Source organism: Barbus barbus (genome assembly GCF_936440315.1).
Source record: "Barbus barbus genome assembly, chromosome: 39".
Taxonomy (NCBI): Eukaryota; Metazoa; Chordata; class Actinopteri; order Cypriniformes; family Cyprinidae; genus Barbus; species Barbus barbus.
This window is the reverse complement of record NC_136717.1, coordinates 20,703,041-20,719,654: the sequence shown is the minus strand read 5'-3', so window position 1 is coordinate 20,719,654 and position 16,614 is coordinate 20,703,041. Positions and strand designations below refer to the sequence as shown.

The window sequence follows — 16,614 nt, the reverse complement described above, 5'->3', positions numbered from 1 at the left end:
ATGATTAATGTTTTTCCCCTCTTTCAGCTCAAGACGACCAAAAGAGTGTACAACTTCTGTGCCCAGGACACCACGAATGCACAGTTATGGATGGACAGTATTCAGAGTTGCCTATCTGATGCGTAGGGGAAGGAGCTTTGCAGAGGACAGAACTGTGACACTTTGTGGGGGGCGGAGCCAGTGACAGACAGTGCTCATAGCCAATGGGCAGCGCTTCCCCGTCGTTTACAGAGGGAAGTTGGAACGAGCTTCCGAATTGGTGGTATTGAACTTTACGATGTCGCACCTCACCACATTTCAGCGTTTTTGTTTTAAAAAAACATGTCGAAAAACGAAGAAATCCCTTAAAGACTGATATCTGTGGACTCACCCATGCTCGGCTTGTTTTAAACAGACCCATACGCCCTGGATGTTGTCCTACGCTTGTTCGAAAAGGCATGACCTGCGAGTCTTCATTCCATATTGCTCAAATACTGCCAATGGCACTTTTCAGCTATGCAGGGCCCCAAAAAATGCCCAATAACTAGCCACAGCTCGCAAAAGAGTGACCTTTAACCCCTTCTGATCTCCTTACTGTCACTATGCCACTGCTTGCAGTCGTCCACAAAGTCTGGACTCGCACATCACAAATACTGCCTTCTCATTGGATGGTCAGGTTCTCTCGCTCCCTTCTGATTGGTTGGCTTCGTCTGTGCAAGGGTTCATGAAGGATTTTGTGTTTTCTTTTACATTATTTACATCAGAATAATATAAAAACGTTCATTCTAGGCACATTTGACCAAGTCCAAACAGTTATCAAGATGTCATCTGGAGATTCAGATTCGACAGTTGACAAACTAAATTCTTGGGTTCTTCCTATGAAAATTAAAACCACTATTGCTATTGAGAGTTTAAGGGATGTTGAAGGAAAAGGAGGGATGTGTTTTGTCATAATTTATGCACAGAAATACAATTCTTTGATTTTTAGAAGACGAAAAACGCAGACTAAAAGGGGGAAAACGGTGTGTGGATGGGTTTTATAACCTCTTCGTTTCATCAAGTGTCTGTTTACACCAATCAGAGGCCAGAGACTGGAGCTGCTCGCCATGACACCTGGATTCGGCATCATTTCCTGTAACACAAATATGCAAACTGTAAATATGCATTCAATTGGGAATGTATTATTGGATCTGAATGAGATATCATACCTGCCATATCTTATTTAGTGAGCTTTTTTTCACTGAAAAACTGAATCAGCCTTTCCCAAAATCAAATTCTGCGTGTCATGCGCTTCTGTTCTCCAGCCTCTGTGCCCTGGATCTGTCAGAATCGGTGTTTTAGTTAGTCTGTTACCTGTTCTGTTGAATCCTGTACATAGAGGAGTTTGTTTATATTATTCCTTTAGAGAAAGAGTCTATTTTGCTGGACTTGGTGAGGATGCATAAAAGCATCACCTGTTTATCACAGGACTGCACTGTTGCAGGGTTTTTTTGTTTTTTTTAATTCCAAATACAAGAACTAACACACATACACAAACACATGGTGTAAAATAGGGTAATACTTCAGAATTGTTGACAACGAAATTCGAATTGTAGATTTTTGTTCCAATAACTCCCTTGTATATAATACTCAAATATGTATGTTAATGGTAGTAATTTATTTAACTTTGTCTCCTGAATATGACAGTCCTCAGAGCACCACTTAACTTTTAAATTAGAAATCCAATGTGCCATTGTTTATCTCTGTGTTAACGTGACTAATGATATATATTTTTTTGGAAACCTTCAGATGTGACTCGTAAATAAACCCTAAATTTCTTTTTCTTTTTTTTTTTCTCTTTAAAATGATACTTGCTCAGTACAAGTTCGCGTAATTTGAGTCCTAGGATGTCGCAGGTTTCATAACATTTGAGCAAAATTATATCAAAAACTGCATAACATTTTTAATTATTTATTTTTCATACTTTTTTTAATTCGATTTATTTAATCTGATCCAGGTTGTGTTGTCATCATGCCATATATTTTTTAGGATTAAACCACTGTGGGGTTCATGGCCTCCTGACGTTTCTGGGTGTGCTGCTTTTTTGTCTGTTTGCTAGTGTCACGGCAAAGTTTTATATTAATTTAAAAATTAGAACACATAAATATCTTAATCCTTCATTAAAACATCAGAATGTGGGAATACGACTCTGTGTCAGTCAAACTGGGTGGGGGGGGGTGAATAATTTAACTTTTTAGTGAAATTATATGCATAAATCACGATCTATGATTCAATAGTATTCCAAAGAAATAATAATGTATCATTTACTCAATCTCATCTTGTTCTAAACCTGTATGATTTTACATTACAGTAAAATACTACATTAAATAGACGTTATAGGCCAAAATGATGGCCTCTTTCATCACTTTCATTGTAAAACGCTGTGGTTAAATCTTTTTTTGTGTTCCAATGAAACTGTAACATGTATTTGTGTAACATGAGGATGTGCAAATAAGTTTAACTGTAAAACTTCAAAAACATTTTTGTGTGAACCATCTGCATTTTCTAAACGTACATGTGCAAGGATTTATGTAGAGACCAATAGCTCCATCTGCTGGTCATTTATTAACATGACATGTTTTGCAAGCTCAACTCAGATCTGATATTCACACTTAACATGAATATTAATAGTGACGTGGATCAAGCATTTCATTCTCAATAATTTTATCTTTAACTGACAGAGAATGATACTCGCTGTACAGTTTTTCCAACCTCTCCTTAACGAATAAATATAAAAATCTGAAGCGATTGCTGTGAAAAGGCCACACTGTGATTGGTTGACCCGCTAAGCCAATCACAGGTGGATTCTCAGGCTTACCAGGCCTTCGATAGCTCAGTTGGTAGAGCGGAGGACTGTAGAGGTTCAACACTGACATCCTTAGGTCGCTGGTTCGAATCCGGCTCGAAGGAGTTGATTTTTTTCTGTTGTATTACAACACTAAATAATTTAATTGCGAGTTTATACTGATGCTTCAGTTCTTCATATGAATACAAAACATTCCAGTATTTTAAATATAGTCGATAAACACATATTTACTTTATTTTTAAGCTTTTTATTATTATTTTGAGAGTCACGATTGGGACTTTTATTTTGGAAGGGACTTTACAGTTCCTGTTGTTTTGACGCCAATGACGTAAATCATATTTGAAGCGCTTTCTTCACGCTGTTCTCACATGGAAACATAAACATGGAGAATTCAAGCACAAAGAACGTAATTGATGACCAGGTAAAGAATGTTGTATAACCTTACCTATGTTTTGATCGTTCATATTAGTTTTGACAGACTTGGTACGTACTGAATTCCTACTAACTGTTAGAAAATTGTACACTTGAATTATAAATTAGCATGTTTTTGAACCCTGAATAGTACAGTTACAATTATGAGCTGGTGGTGGATAATATAGCTCACACTGAAAGAATGAAATATCAAATGCAAGTCACAGCTACTTTAATCTTGCATTCTGATTACTTAAAGGGGCCCTCGGTATTTTTCCAAATTAAAATAAGTATCACTCATAAAGCACGCTTATGAGACATATCATTAAAATGATGTACACTTACGTTAGACGAAGAACTGACATAAGTCATCTATCAAGAAAAAGACTGTTTTATTTTACATGTAACTTAGCGGGTCGCCCCAGTGTGTTGATATCACGTGACCATATCATGTAGTTTACCGCGTTATAACAAAGACAACGATAATAATATATTTGCGTAATTATTTTTTAAATAGCAGGTCAGTGCTCAAGCCATTTTTTAAAGCATAAACGTATATAACAACAGAAGGCATGGTCAAAAACGCGGCAGACATTTGAATCAATTTAAATGTCAGAAATATAGATTTGACACGTGCAACCCACAATCTACGTTTGTTCTTCTCATGTACTTTTGCATTATTATCTTAGATCACAATACCATTTGTATTGTGTTTTAACTGTTACAATCTTGTTGCTTTTACAGAATCAAGATCAAGAATCTGAAAAAGAGAAAATGGAATTGGATATTAATAATACACAGTTTCAGACTAAAACCACATGTGATCAGAAATTTGGTTCTCAACTTGGACCAACAGATGAGCCATGCACCAGTGGTCTGTCTGAACAACTTGGAGATCAGTGCAGCAGAGGTCAGCTTGGGCCAATAGAAGGCCCGTGTTCAGCTGATCAGTCTGTACACACAAGAGATCAGAGCTCCAGTGGTCAACTTGAACCACCATTGGAAACTTTTACCAGTGATCAGTCTGGACCGACAGCAGATCAGAACTCCAGTGGTCAACTTGGGCCAACAGGAGAACCTTTAACCAGCAATCAGTCTGGACTGGCAGGAGATCAGATCTCCAGCATTCAGACTGGACCTGAAGAGATCCAGAGTGGAATTGTGGTTAGCCCACACTCTGGGACTGGATCGTTGGGTCTGCTGAGCATGCAGTACAGAGGAAACAGCTCAGATGACAACTGTTCAGACAGGTAAAATAATAGGACATTAAAATCTGTGCTTTGATATCTTCAGCTAAGAACCTCTTTCTGCCCTTGCAGCATCATATAAAGCTCATTGATGATCATTTTATCATATTTATATATATATCACATAAAAAAGCTAATCTGAATGTTTATTGATTATTTAATGATTAATTCTTATTTTTATATGATTCAGTGACTCAGACTCTTCATCCTCCACATCCTCCTCTTCCTCATCCTCAACGTCTTCCTCCTCAGAGCCTTTAAATTTAGTCATGAACAATGTGGAAGATGACGATGAAGGTGTTGCCATGGGCAATGAGAAAAAGCCTGTACCATTGAAAACCCAGGATGAGCTGCTTATCGAGGTGAGGGGGAGAGGCTAAGTGGCAATCTATAAACCAAATTGATGTTTCTATTAGCAAAATTTCTCAGTTTCCTGAGCTGTCCACTTGTAATCGAATTAACTAAGAGCAATCTTAATATCAGACATAAGAGAATGATTTTTAAGTTATCTTCTCTTGTGTAGGACCTTCCTGCAGTGGAGAACCTCCACATCAGCCTTCCAGAAGATACAGAGATGGAGCCCATTGGGACAATATCAAGCGTTGTGGAGCAATTAGGTATACAGGCATCTACCAACCTCAAAGCATACATTTCCTACCGTTCAAGATTTTGAGGTTAATGTATTTTAAAGATGCATTTATTTGATTAAAAATACAATACAAATTAATAATGTGAAATATTATTAATGTGCTATGTTAATATATTTTAAAATGTAATTTATTCCTGTGATGCAAAGTTGAATTCTCAGCATCGTTACTCCAGTCTTCATTGTCACGTGATCCTTTTTTTATTATAAAAAATATATATTTATCAGCTACAATTTAGCATTAAACTTTTTTTCCTATATTTTTACATCTTCACTGAGAGGCACCATGCAGGTTTTGTCTTGGCTGAATTTAGAGGACATTTCATGCTAAATTGATTTATTTTAGTGATTGTGGAGTCGTACAAGAACACACCACCACTGAATGAAGACAGTGTGTTATTCACCAAAAACAGAACCTCTATCGGCAAGGTCAGTAACCATTATACTTCTGAGGCCAATTTTATTTCCCAAACTTTTGTAACAATCCATCAAATGATCTGCTGTCTTATAAGGTGGTGATATATAGTACACTATAACATCTTGTCAAAGACTTCTCATATTGTGCAGTAATCAATAGTTTTGTGGGACTAAAATATAGTTTGTTTCTCCTTAGATCTTTGAAGTGTTTGGTCCAGTTTGTCAGCCCTACTATGTTTTGAGGTTCAACTCCCATGACGATATCGACCAGAAAGATCTTAAAATTCAAGATACAGTTTACTTCGCCCCCAAAATTAAAGATTTCTCACACTACATCTTTACACAGCTACTCCAAGAGTGAGTACCTCACCATTTGAGAAAACTTGGGTGTGCCTCCGTTTTACTGAAATTCTGTATCTTTAATGCTGTTCTGCTGGGGTATTTTTCCAAAAAACATTTACAAATTGTTCCTCTCAAACAAGGACCAAGGGCTCAGATGCATCATGGAAAAATGACCAAGAACCACCCCTCGAGGTAAATGTTAATCTATTTTATAACAATTATTTAGGAAATCAGGTCAACAAAGACTTCAACTCTATGGAATAGAGTGATATTCTGCCCTAATAGTGTTTAATCAGTATTATCTGTTAATGAGTGATGGTTTAACCTCTCCACTGATTGGTTTTTATTCTGTGTGCATGTAGGCACTTGATTTTAGTGATGATGAGAAAGAGAGGCTGGCCAAACAGAAGCTTAAAGAGCATAAGAGACGGCCACAAAACGATTCTGACTCAGGTGAGTCAAATTTATCTATTTGTTACCAATGCGAGTTGAATTCAAACCTGGATGAGCACCACGAATAATGTTTATATGCGAATAATGGTTAACTGCTCTGTTAATCGCTGTTTTCACTTTCCAGAGGATGAATTGGACGCCCATAAAGGTCCGCCCCCTCATAAAGCCAGTCATCGGAAGCCCCGACAGAACCGCCATGTTCCCCGTGGGCAGTACCACAATCGTGGCGGCGCTTTTCATAGCAACTCTCATGCTCGCCCCCCCTTCCCACCTGACTACATGTTCCCCCCTCCAGATCCACACATGTTTCCTTTCCAGGGCCCAATGCCACCCTTTCCCAGACCGCCACTCTTTCACATGGGAATGGCCCAATGGCCCCCAGGGCCCAATCAGGGCTTTATGTTCCAGCCCCCACCTCCACCCCCTCCACCACCACATAATCAGTAAAGTGGTGACTGAATCCTCTTTAAACCTGCGCCCTAAAAGGGATCACAATCTTTCCATACTAATACAACTGTATTCTGGTGTATAGTATGAGTCAAGCATAACTGTATATTATTAGAGTGCAATTTTTCATTTTGTATTAAAAATTATTCATTTTCATTTTCATTGTGTCTCTTTCACTGTTCTCTGTTTTTGAAGCTGCTGTATTCCATTTATTACAAGCATACACTTACAAAAATTAGATAACTGTTCCTGATTTTCATAGCACATTTTTTATTGTTTCTCCATTAAATATTATATGAATTAATACTGATTTGATGCAGCTGACATTTGAGTTGGAGTTTTAAGGCCTACTTTTGTTTTCATGTTAATCTATTTCAGGTGATTTATTACAGCAAAAGTTTTCCAGCCAAGAACAGTTTGTTATTACTGACAGTATTTAATTACCAATTTTTTAAAGGCATTTTGTGAATGAAATGAGTAATTCCTATGCTCTACCTTTGGGTTAATAAAGCAACATGAAGTTGATTCTGGGCTTCGTTAACTCCAGAAAAGCGTTTATTTATTGCACAAGGTGATATTTAGTCCAGTGCTTCTCAACCTTTTTGACTCCAAGGCCCATCTTTTTTCAAGACAATATTCAAAGGCCCTCCTATCTAAGATATTAAAAATAAATAAACTCAGAAATAGCATTTCGGTTTAATGTTGTACGTCTTTCTTTACTTAAGCCTAAGACTTATTTTGGCCCCTCTTGAAGTTTGACGAGGCCCCCTGTTTGAAAACCACTGATTTAGTCCAATCTGTTCTACAATCAAAAATCATGCCCCTGGTCTATTATGTTCAAAATAGCATTGTTTTCATGCCCTATCCCATGATCCCATATCCCTTTTCCTACTGATATTATGAATGTCCCGGGATGCACTTGTCTTTCTGTTGTTTAGAAACTGTAATTCTGACCTCAGGAACCCAAGCGTTGTGACTCAAGGTCGCAGTGTGTTTCCAGCAGATTGGCAGTGCCCAGGGCAAATCTGGGAACTGGCAGTTTCATTCGCTTCCGTGCAATATGGGGGACCTGGATGGAAAGCATGGGCTGCGATTGCTATCTCAACCATGTTTGAAGCTCTGAAACAGTGTTATTACACAGTGACGTGCCTCATTTTATAATGGGGTGCATTTAAAATCCTAAATCTACCTTAAAGAATTTTATGAGATGTTATGCAGAACAACAGCCTGTGTGGATATTAAATATACTGTGTAAATATATGAGAAGCAGCATTCTAATTATTTAAAATGTAAAAAAAAAAAAAAAAATACTTTGCAAGTAACAGTTGACCAGAAATTATTTTTATTATTATTTATTTTTTAATGATTTTTTCCCAGAGCTGCATAAAATAATAATCCTTGATAATATTTAATAAAACTAATTAAGTAATAATTAGCGAAAATAATTAATAACAATAAAATGCGTAATAAAATAAAATAATAATGAGTCAAATCGAATGAAATATAAATATCTTACAACAAAATGTCTTATACCAAATTTACTTCTGGCTTTTAATGTGTTACTTTGCAGTCATCATGGACCCAAAATGTATAACAGTGCAAAAAAGCATCAAGATGTTCTCAAAAGCCAGTTGAATTGAATCTGTGAGACAATGGACCACACAAAAGCAATCGAGCAGTTAACAGATAAGAGAAGAGCAAACTGAGCTAAAAGATAAAGGGGGAGCAAGAGAGCCTGAGTGAGTGAGAGAGAGAGCGAGAGAGAGAGAGAGAGCGAGGGGGAAGGAAGGAGAGAGAGGAGGACACGCAGTAAACGACACACATGTAACGGGAACGCAAGCTGTCAGTTTCCTGAGCTGCACACAGATCTCATTAAAGGTAAGCAGAGCAATGCTTTCTGTGTGTTGCTGAAATACCATTGATGCTGTGCAGGGTTTCAGTCTTTGTTTTGTTCGGAGGAGACAATAAGAAACAGAGCAGAGGAGAGAGGGAGAGAACTGCACAGTTGTTCAGGAAGAGCAATAAATCATCTGTAAGCAGTTTAGATGATGATTTCTGCAGTTGTTTAGAGGGATATTGAACTGATCTGTGTGTATTTGTGTGTGTGTGTGTGTGTTTCAGGATGCATCGACCGTCGCAGCACAGTGTGTGTGGAGCCTGACATTCCTCGCAGGGCTGTGTGTGATCGTCCCTCCTGTTTTCTGAATATTATCACTGCGCCTGCTTCATTGGCGAGCGTGTGTTTGGACATCTAACCCCCCTCCAACCCCCCACCCCCCATCGCCACGACAACCATGGACTGCGGATTGCGTCTGCCGCCCGTCATTGAGGAGGTCTTGGATCCTGCAGGTGTGTGTGTGTGATGCATCTACAGGTGTTCATTTGTGCAATGGTGCATGGAAATAATTATGGTTTTCTCTCCCCCTTCCTGCATCTGCATTGTTATCTGGTCTGTCATGAGGCAGAAGGTTGTTTGGAAGGATGAGACGGTCTTGCTGTCTTTGTCTGATGTTAAATAAAGACAGAGAGCTGTATCAGTGTCAGTCAAAGGAAAGGTTATGCGTGTATCTTGATGAAGACAGATATGTGTACGTAAACAACAAACCCCAAAACCTTAGCAACTGATATTATGATGTGATGGTGGTTTTCTGTTTACAAGTTGTCTAGTGCGACTGCTAGTAAAATGTGTTAGATAATAAGATTTATTTTCAGATAATATGTTTTGAGTTCAATTTATTTTTCTTAAGTCATTGGCAATTTTGTTTGTTTTTGAAATATAATTTTTTATTTTTTATGCTTACTTCACTATTATTAAATAATAATAATAATATTAATTTGCCAATGGGGTAAAAAAATAAACACAGAGAAACAGAATTCTTAGCATGTTTTAATGATCTTTTTTGTCAATTTTTTAGGTGTTTTATTTATTTTTGTTTTACTGGAAAAACATGGATTAGGATTGTTTTTAAAAAACATAAATTATAGCAACAACAATAAATAATAATAATAATATATAATAATAATTTGTAATGCCTTAATGCCTTCATTATTATTTTTTATTGTTGTTATTATTAATCTATGTGGATTATTATTATTATTAATACTACTACTAATAATCTATCCATGTGGATTATTCTTATTCTTATTAACTTAAAAATGGAATTGCAAAAAATAAAATAATAATAATAATAATTTGTAATCTATCTATGAGTATTATTATTATTTTTATTATTCATCTATCCATATGTATCATTCTTATTTTTATTAACTTAAGAATTGCAATAATAATAAGAAGAATAAGAATGTGATAAGTAGTATATGTAATCTTTATGAGAATATGTAATCTATCTATGCATATTATTATTCTTATTCTTATTAATTTAAAAGATGGAATTGCAAAAAAATAAAAACAAAACAAAAATAATATTTTTAAATACTTTGGGGGAATAAACTTTCAGATAAATTAGTTGCCTCTCTGTTACATGGGCATATTAAGAGATAGGGAAAGGGGGAAAAAAACAGTTATTTACCAATTACCCACCATCATAGCTCTCAGTTAACATTTGTACCTAAACATATTCAAACTTTCCAAACTTTGACACCATTGATTCTCATGCTTCTCATAACTAATCTAGTCAACCAACCAAGTTTGATGTACTGTGGTCTGCTTGTAAATGAAGCCTGTTTTGTTTTCACATTCTGTATATTTACAAGTAAATGGAGTAGCTTTGAAAGGCTTTGAAGATGTGCAGCAGGGTATGATGGGAAACCAAATACTGACTTTCAGATATGTTGCATGCTCACTGGGGTGTTGTTATGAAACTATTATATTTTGAGTGTTTGGGCGCATACATTTATAGGCACACTGTAATGCTGCAGATTTCTCCTTAGAAGGGCTTTTATGTCTTAAAGAGCTGTTGTCTGAGGACTAGAGGGATTGTTTTAAATTGTGCGCCTGATCAAAAGCAGTGCCGTATGTCATCTTCAAAGCTTCTGTCCCACCTTCTCTATCTCCGTTTGCTCCTTTCCCAGAGAACCTTGCCTCCTGTGACAAGATGCACAAGGGTTGTTTTACTTGATCTTATATGGTATTACCGCAGTAAATTGGGACATATGCTTCTGTAGGTGGACCTGAGATGGAGAGATAGATTGAAGGAGGTTTAAAAGCTCCTGCGGTGTTTGGGGAGTAAGAGAGGATCATTTTAACACATCACTTCCATGTCACACTCCTTATATGCAGTACTTCCATGACAATTCCTTCTAAATGCCCTGCTGATTTAGCCAGCAGTGCTGGTGCTGCCTACCTCTCTTCCATCCACCAGACGCCCACATGTTCCACATTATTCGAGTGCCACTTGCATTCCCTGTCCGCCCCCGGATGATGAAAACACACGTTCTTTCTCTCACCACCCACATTCTTGGTACCATAGCATTTACAAAGTTTAGGTCCAGTCAAACCCCAAAACTTTTTGTTACCACAGTTCATTTACATATAGAGGCCCTTTCTCATTTCATGCCTGTTTGAGTCTTTGTTTATGTGAGCTGTCTTAGGAATTTCTATGCAGTCTGTTTTTTTTCCTTTTCACTCTGATAGAGAAGTCAGTTTTCAAATCGTCTCTCAGTTTGTGAAATCTGCACTTACAGTAGAAGTCAATGGTGCATTGCAACAGGAAAATGTTAAAATGCAATACACACCATTGTGAAAGTATAACAAGACGTACATTATACTTATATAAGTATGCTTATTAACCTTGTCTGTGCAAAGTTTATTTCAATTTTCAACTCTTGTCATGACCATAGAGTTATTTAAAGGAATAGATTTTGCTGAAATTTTTCTCACCTTCAGCCCATCCAAGATGTATATGAGGCTGTTTCTTCATCAGAACAGATTTGGAGAAGTTACATCACTTACTCACCAAAGGATCCTCTGCACTGAATGGGTGCCGTCAGAATGAGAGTCCACGCAGCTGATAAAAACATCACAATAATCCACACGACTCCAGTCCATCAGTTAATGCCTTGTGAAACGAAAATCTGCATGTTTGTAAGAAACAAATCCATCATTACTTCAAACTGTTGGCTAAAGTCTTCTGCTTTCTCCAGTAAAAAAAGACATCTTGTCAGAATCAGGAGAGAAATATGGACAGATTAAGCACTGCCTAAAAAATATTTCTCAGCTGTTTGGACTCTCATTCTGACGGCCCCATTCACTGCAGAGGATCCACTGATGAGCAAGTCATGTAATGCTAAATTTCTGATGAAGAAACATCCTGCATGGCTTGAGAACAAGTCCATTTTCAGCAAATTAATTTTTTTAGCTGAACTAATCCTTTAACCTGTTACTTTCACATAAAATGCAGAAAAATAACAGAAATGGACTGTTTACATAATCATCTACATAGAATAGTCATTTGAAATGAGATTTTGGACAACTTTGCAGCACAAAAGCATTTTAAAAATGCCTCACGTCAAAGACTTTTCCTCAGGTGCGCTTTTACTATACACTTTTTGTTTGTTTCTACAATCTGAAGGATCTACTGAAGTTATTTTCCTTTATAAGTGGCAGCATGCCTCAAATACTTATTTTGAACCCAGAACATTCCTTCGTTCTTGTTTATATGTTGTGGAGGTGACGTCTGAACTCAGAATGACACAAACAAGGCATACTGCAGTTTTCCTTCCTCCAAATCTTCCTCTCCTCCTTCCTGTGGGTTTCCTCCCTCCGTCGCTCGCTGACCCCATCTCGGATGTGAGGAGTGGCTCTTTAGAACGTTCCAGAAGAGCTGACAGCAGGAATCTCAAGGGCAGTTCAAGTGAGATCACGCTCGGTTAGCAAGAAAAGTTACATGCAGAGAGAGATAGTGTGTATGCACCGCGCGGGTGAGGGCCCACACACACACAGAAAAAACTTTCTCATGAGCGAGAGCTCAAGGAGTCCACCGAGAGCTCCAACTCTGAGAGTTTGAGAGATCCAACTCACTTTTCTTTCCTCCTATTTTTCTGCTTTGTGCATGTGAGTTTTGTGTTTTTTCTCTCAAAACAACATGACCCATTTTACTTCTCTAATTCATCATTGTTCTAAAGGAAAAAAGGCAGCTCTTCATAATCTTTCATCAAAAAGTTTCTCCACATCTGAAATTACTTTTCTGATGATGTAACCCAGATTGCATAGATGGGGGAAAATATTATTACCCCACTAGATTTTGACAAAAACTCACTGGCATTATGCAGGGGTGTTGTGGGAAGTTGTTATGTGGTTGTTAAGGTGATCTGAGTGATTTATAATGTTGCTGTGTGGCTACTAGGCTGTTTTAAGTGGCTTCTGATTGTTCAGTGTCAAAGATACAACTCAAGCATCACTTTTGCATTTATGTGCTTAAAGGTGCAGTATGTAACATTGACAGCTAGGGGTTGAAATGGTACTGCAGTCTAAATTCAAAATATTGGAGAGAATTGTTTCTCCTGTCCCTCCTCCTCAGACTTGACGCTCACACGGGTTGCCAGATTGAAGACACTTAACAAGAAGGAGCACAATTAAGAATGGAAGGTGATGAGTCTTAGGCCCCAATCAGACAGAACGTGTTTTTTGCAGTGAGCGGTGCCTTCAATTCTTTTTTATTGGCAGTGAGTGTTTTGCGTGCTGTTTAAGCGCCCCGGGCTCCTTGCGTTTTAGCTGCCTGCTGCGCCTCGTGTTTTAGTAGAAGCCTCTGAGTGCCTGAAGTAAAAAAAAACAAAACAACAACAACTCTGAGCAGAAAAGCACCTGACCTCATTCACGTCTTTTCCATTGTCCAATCGAATGAATGGAGAGGCGGGCCATCTGTTGTGGTGACAAAAGTTTACTGTTGCTTGGAAAGTCCGCAGACTGCAATGATAGAGGAGAAACTTGTGGTGTCTGTAGCGAGTTACCCGGAGCTGTATTTTGTAAGGTTTCTGTTAATATGACAGTTTACTTAATAGCAAAACCAAATATTTTAGCGCGCTCGTGCTAATCCTTGATTAGACTGATAGGACAGCTGATTTGGTGGTTGCCTAGCAACATTAAACAAACTGCATCGCACTGCTCTTTTCTAAATTCAACCAAAAAAAGGCAGTGCAATGTGCCTCGTGTTTTCAAACATGACAAACGTGTTCTGTCTGATTGGGGCCTTACTCTGTAAGGATTTTTTGGTTGGGTAGAATCTGCAATCTTTGATCCAGTTTGTTTACTGGCTTGAAATGGCTGCAATAAGCTGTATTTTTCACCAACTGGCAACCTGAGGTGTCAAAATACTATTGGTTACTGGTAGTGGGTGGAATCACACAGACCAAATCAAAAACAGACATTCCGACATGGAACACACATCTCAAAGTAAAATAACTGGTTATTTGCAAACATATCATGGCATTTTTATGCTTTAGTACAGTCAAAAAAGCACATACAGCACCTTTAATTGCATAACAATTAAAAAGGTATTTTTAATTGTTCACCCTTGTTCTTAATGTATATCGTTTATAATGTTCTTTGAAAGATTGGTTTGACTTTTTTTTTTTACATTATACAACTCCGATGACGAGGTTGTGTATGTAGCCTGTTCAGTGCAAAAAGATACCAGTAGGAAATATTGGGGCTTGGGCAGGGGGCTGTAACCATGGCAACAAGGCAAGAGTGTGTGAACTCCTGCAAACTTAAACGTCATGCAGCTCCTCCTTTTGCATCTATGAGAATGAGAAACCAACAGTCTTGTTTTCCAGTGGCGTTTTCTCCTCTCCGTCTCTCCTTTTTCTTGCTTCCTACTTCTTCCCCTCTTCCCTTTCGCTCTTTCTCTTTCTCTTTCTCCTTCTCTCATTCTACCTTTCCTCCTTCCAAGCCAGGATAGAGTCAACGTGAATAATTCATGCCTCTCCTCACTGCACCAGAAATGTGACACACACACTTACACACACACACACACACACACACACACACACACACACACATACATTTAAAGCACTCTAATGCTTCTGGGACCTGGTGATATCTCACTTAAACACAACTCTCAATGTTTTATGCCACATTTATGCAGTGTCGTGTTCAAATCTTTTATTCCAGCTTCATGGTGTTATGACACTGGTTTATTCTCTTGTTCTTAAGAAAAAGCGTTTGATTTTAATGTTTCTCTCTTGTGTTTGTAGAGAAATGAATCCGAAGGACAGAGTCAGTATGACTTCTTTATACGCGAGGCTTGTCTTACAGTTGTCTGCATGTGTGTGTAATGGTCAGTGATGTGTGTCTAAGGGTTTTGGACTGGACGGCTCTACCACATAGCGGGTGAAAAGCTCAGATATCGTACTAACAGGACCAACAGAGATAAAGGATATATGTGGTTTGTTCTAAATCTTTTATGGGCTTTTTTTCAGGACTAGGGAGCCTCTGGCTATTAAAATGAAACATTTAGGAACACACATCCAAATAAAATACAGAATCGTTTGTTAAATATGGTTGTTCATAGGTTTTTTATTTATTTGAGTTCACAGTTTCTTACTAGAGCACTGAACAGGTTTTTTCATGTTTCTATCGATTTAATTGCAGTAAAACTATTTTGTGAATATGTATTTTTAATACGCATTGACATAAGTACAAACCTATACATGACAGTAACCATTTTGAATCATTTCAAATGACTCACAGTGTTGTTATTGTTAGCTAAAACTATTCAAAATCATTTTCAGTAATGGAAATAAAAATGAAATAAAATAAAAAGTAAATATTAAATGAAAAACTTGCATAAAAAGGATGGCAAAAATTGATTTTGAAATACTAAAAATACTAAAGCTCAAATAAAAATGAATTAAAGCTACATAAAAATACAAAAGAAAAAAGCACAGAAAAAATTGCGGTCTCTTAACTAGTTGCTTATTAGCATGCATATTACTAGAATATTAGCGATTTATTAGTAGTAATTAAGCACATATTAATGCCTTATTCTACATCCCTAATCCTACCCAATACCTAATCTTAACAACTACCTTACTAACTATTAATAAGCAGCAAATTAGGAATTTATTGAGGGAAAATTTACGTTCGCGCATGAAGCGTTGGTATTGATTCCTAAACATTTAGGGGACGTTACCGATTTTTGATGATATGTGATATTTCCTTCAAAAATGAAATTTAACCACAGTGTCCTCGGCTCAGATGAGGGGAGATTATGGCGACTCCTATGTTCATTAGTGCATCTCAAAACACAACACTTGTAAAGCCTCTTTGGTGCTGACATTGTATATATCTCCAGTAATGGCGGATCGTAGCTTCTCACTCAGGGCTTTGTTTATGCTAAAAGTGCAGAGAGCGTCACAGATGGGCGGGACTTTTTCCCCTCGGTGACGTGAACAGAGAGAGAATCTGAAACCGCTCGTTTGGAGAGACTGTTTATGATTTATTGATTTTATTAAAAAAATCAAGTGGGTGGATTTTTAACATTATAGGCTGGTTGTTTTCACACACTGCGTCCACACAACTGTGTTCAAACACCTTATAAAAGAGATTTTTGCATAATAGGTCCCCTTTAAAGTATAATACATATTAATAAATAATATAAATTAATAATATATAATAGTATTCTGAATGATTTACAGACAGTAAATCTTTTTCTCACATTTACTGAGTGAATTTGATTCAAACCACTAAGACTATTTTGTGAATCTTTTTGAAGGATTCATTTAAAAGAACTGATTTATCAGTGTCATTTTTCCATGAATCAAAAGTTACAAGCCACATTGTCATAACCCCTCATTTGTGCATGCTGTAAACACTGGATCGTGCTCTTTAACCAAGATCATATCGGATAAAATTGAGTTTGGACAGG

The 16,614-nt window shown here is 37.3% G+C and overlaps 3 protein-coding genes across 16 annotated transcripts in view; all 3 read left to right on the top strand.

Annotated features, from left to right (window-relative positions):
- The window catches only part of LOC306858756 (myotubularin-related protein 5-like), a 52,725-nt gene extending 50,681 nt beyond the window's left edge, over nucleotides 1–2,044 (top strand). For all 11 annotated transcript variants that reach the window (XM_079399463.1, XM_079399462.1, XM_079399455.1 and 8 more), the window contains one exon: nucleotides 28–2,044. In XM_079399463.1, coding sequence (XP_079255589.1) covers nucleotides 28–126 — 99 coding nt within the window. In that variant the 3' untranslated portion in view covers nucleotides 127–2,044. The remainder of the gene's footprint in view (nucleotides 1–27) is intronic.
- An 816-nt stretch (nucleotides 2,045–2,860) lies between these two features.
- On the top strand, nucleotides 2,861–7,332 carry LOC306858755 (uncharacterized protein). 2 transcript variants are annotated; one of them, XM_079399451.1, is made up of 9 exons: nucleotides 2,861–3,245; nucleotides 3,980–4,485; nucleotides 4,673–4,844; nucleotides 5,006–5,099; nucleotides 5,475–5,557; nucleotides 5,742–5,902; nucleotides 6,028–6,079; nucleotides 6,250–6,340; nucleotides 6,465–7,332. In XM_079399451.1, the coding sequence occupies exons 1-9, from the start codon at nucleotides 3,207–3,209 to the stop codon at nucleotides 6,785–6,787; spliced, it is 1,521 nt and encodes a 506-aa protein (XP_079255577.1). In that variant the 5' UTR covers nucleotides 2,861–3,206; the 3' UTR covers nucleotides 6,788–7,332. The 2 variants fall into 2 exon arrangements, with proteins under 2 accessions (XP_079255577.1, XP_079255578.1); XM_079399452.1 differs by having other exon boundaries at nucleotides 3,166–3,307.
- Nucleotides 7,333–8,534: 1,202 nt separating this feature from the next.
- LOC306858658 (uncharacterized protein) overlaps nucleotides 8,535–16,614 on the top strand; it is a 35,321-nt gene continuing 27,241 nt past the window's right edge. The window contains exons 1-2 of one of the 3 annotated variants that reach the window (XM_079399282.1): nucleotides 8,535–8,665; nucleotides 8,909–9,136. In XM_079399282.1, the coding sequence (XP_079255408.1) occupies nucleotides 9,082–9,136 (55 nt within the window). In that variant the 5' untranslated portion in view covers nucleotides 8,535–8,665; nucleotides 8,909–9,081. Of the gene's footprint in view, nucleotides 8,820–8,908; nucleotides 9,137–16,614 lie in introns of all 3 variants that reach the window. The other 2 variants (XM_079399284.1, XM_079399283.1) reach the window with 2 other exon arrangements.